The following is a 2398-nucleotide window of genomic DNA, read 5'->3' as shown; positions in this document are numbered from 1 at the left end:
GCAGGCATTCAAGTTTGAGACCCCAGATATGTGGTCACATGATGTCTGCTATGGCAGTGCTACGCTGATAACGTTTGTCTGAGTTTGTGAGCTTGAGATAAACAGGGAAAAAGCTATGAGGCAACCCCAATTCTGATTGGAAGGATTCCTATGGGGAAATGGGGATGAAAGCAGAATTCGCCGTGGCTGTTGGTGTAGGGGGCAGGGCAGTCATGAGACTGGGAACTCAAAAGGGACAATGGGTTTATCTGGGAGGCCTTTATAAAGGGGACAGGCAGCTTCCTAGCTTCCTAGCTTCCTTCCATGCGCGTTCTAGTGCAGTGCCTGTCTAACCAGGGGTGGGAGCCAGGGGAGGGAGCCAGGGGAAGCACAGAGGAGTCAAATCATGTTGGCATCTTTAGGTTTCACCTTGCCCTGTGTTAGCTCGGGTGTTTTCTTTTCTTTCTTTCTTTGGTATCACTTCAGACGGTTAGATCGTCCGACCTGGCCCGGCTGCTGGCCTTGCTCAGCCTGCTCAGGGGCCTGGTGTCATCCCCGGGCAGCTCCGGACACACCGAAGGCGCCTTCTCGGTCGGCAGCTCTTGCTTGGGTACCTTCTCGGGCTGCAGCTCTTCCTTCTCAGCCTCTTTCCCCACTTCGGGGGTCTCGACCACTTTCTCCCCCTCCAGCACGGCCACCAGCTCCTGCCCGGCCACCAGCTCCTGCCCATCTGTGCTCACTCTCTCTGCCTCCTGCCTCTTCTTGCCCACCTCTGCTTCTGCCCCCTCCTCCGCTGGCGGCTCCTCCCCCTCGCCTTCCCGGGCTCCCACCTGAGCGTAGGAAGGCAGTGTCTCTTGGTAGGCCCTGGACAGGTCCCCCAGGGGCCCGGCACCCATCTTCTCCTCGAACTGACTGAAAGGCTTGGCAGACAATGGGCTCGTCTCCACCATCCCGACCTCAGTCAAAGGGAAATAGTGGGACACGATTTTCTCTTCCTCGAGGAGCTGGTAGCCCTTGGCCTTCTGGATGGAGGAGACAGCAATGGAGTGGAGGGACTTCTCAGGGACCTCCCCCAGCGGCTGCTCCGTGGGCTTCTTGAGGGCAGAGCGGATTCTCTTCAGGCCCAGGTGACTTATCTCCACAATGTTGAGGAACAGGGACACAGAGGCCACAGACAGCATGAACAGGATGAAGATGGTCTTCTCCGTGGGCCGGGACACGAAGCAGTCCACCACGTTGGGGCAGGGCCAGCGGCTGCAGCGGTAGAGAGGCAGGATCCGGAAGCCGTACAGGAAGTAGTGGCCCACGACGAAGCCCACCTCGAAGAGGGTCTTGAAGACGATGTGGCAGATGTAGGTCCTCAGCAGGGTCCCCTCCAGCCGGAACTTCTTGGTGCCTTTGGGGTTGCTGCTGCTCTTCTTGGCGCTGCCCTGGTCGGCCGCCAGGGGCGCGCTGTCGCCGCCGTCGCCCGGGGGCTGCGGGCTCGGCTCCTCCGCCTCGCGCTCCTTGCGCTTCTCCTCCATGCGCACGTGGTGCACCGCGTGCCCCACGTACACCAGCGACGGCGTGGACACGAAGATGATCTGCAGCACCCAGAGGCGGATGTGCGAGATGGGGAAGGCCTCGTCGTAGCAGACGTTCTCGCAACCTGGCTGCTGGGTGTTGCACACGAAGTCGGACTGCTCATCCCCCCACACGAACTCGGCGGCCGTGCCGAGGATGAGGATGCGGAAGATGAAGAGCACCGTGAGCCACACTCGGCCGATGACCGTGGAGTGCTCATTCACCTCCTCCAGGATGTTCCCCAGGAAACTCCAGTCACCCATTTCTTACCCACCTGGAGGAGGGAGAAGGCAAGACTGAGCGGCCACAGTACAATCCTGAGTCTGTCTGTGCTAACTCTTGGGGTACCTCTCCTTTCTGAGTTGCTGGAACAGCCAACATGTAAACAGCCTCTCTGGGGTGCCTCCTCCGTGCAGACCAGTACTAGGGGATGAAGAGGCATTAAAGAACCTGCTTCCACTAGCTTCCTCTTCTGTGAAATGGGTTCTCATTCACTTCACAAGCCATCTGCAAGAATAAACGAGGCAGTGTCTATACAAGCCTTGCACTCCACCCTAAATAAGGATTCATTGTTGATCACAAAGAGAAACCCATGTTTATGTGGATAATTGGATCAAGACCACAGCCTGAACTAAGGGTCAGGTGACATAACACTGAAGAAATACTCTAAACCGTGGGTGTCTGGGCCCCCAGCAAAATTTTTGTATGTATGAAATGGTCTGTAGCAACCTTACTTTTGACTGTGTTGAGATGTATAATGATTATATGTTGGAAGGGAAGTGGAAGGAAATTTGCATTTTGGGGATATCTATTTTGCGAGACCTTTCACATTACATTTTTTCATTAAATTTGATTC

General features: G+C 56.0%; 1 protein-coding gene across 1 annotated transcript; it reads right to left on the bottom strand.

Annotated features, from left to right (window-relative positions):
- Positions 1-461: 461 nt before the first annotated feature.
- Positions 462-1805, bottom strand: GJA8 (gap junction protein alpha 8). The gene has a single exon (XM_031436779.2). The coding sequence runs from the start codon at positions 1803-1805 to the stop codon at positions 462-464; it is 1344 nt and encodes a 447-aa protein (XP_031292639.1).
- Positions 1806-2398: the final 593 nt, after the last annotated feature.

This window comes from Camelus dromedarius, chromosome 23, assembly GCF_036321535.1.
Source record: "Camelus dromedarius isolate mCamDro1 chromosome 23, mCamDro1.pat, whole genome shotgun sequence".
NCBI lineage: Eukaryota > Metazoa > Chordata > Mammalia > Artiodactyla > Camelidae > Camelus > Camelus dromedarius.
The sequence above is the reverse complement of the archived record's forward strand: the minus strand, read 5'-3'. Positions and strand labels throughout refer to the sequence as shown.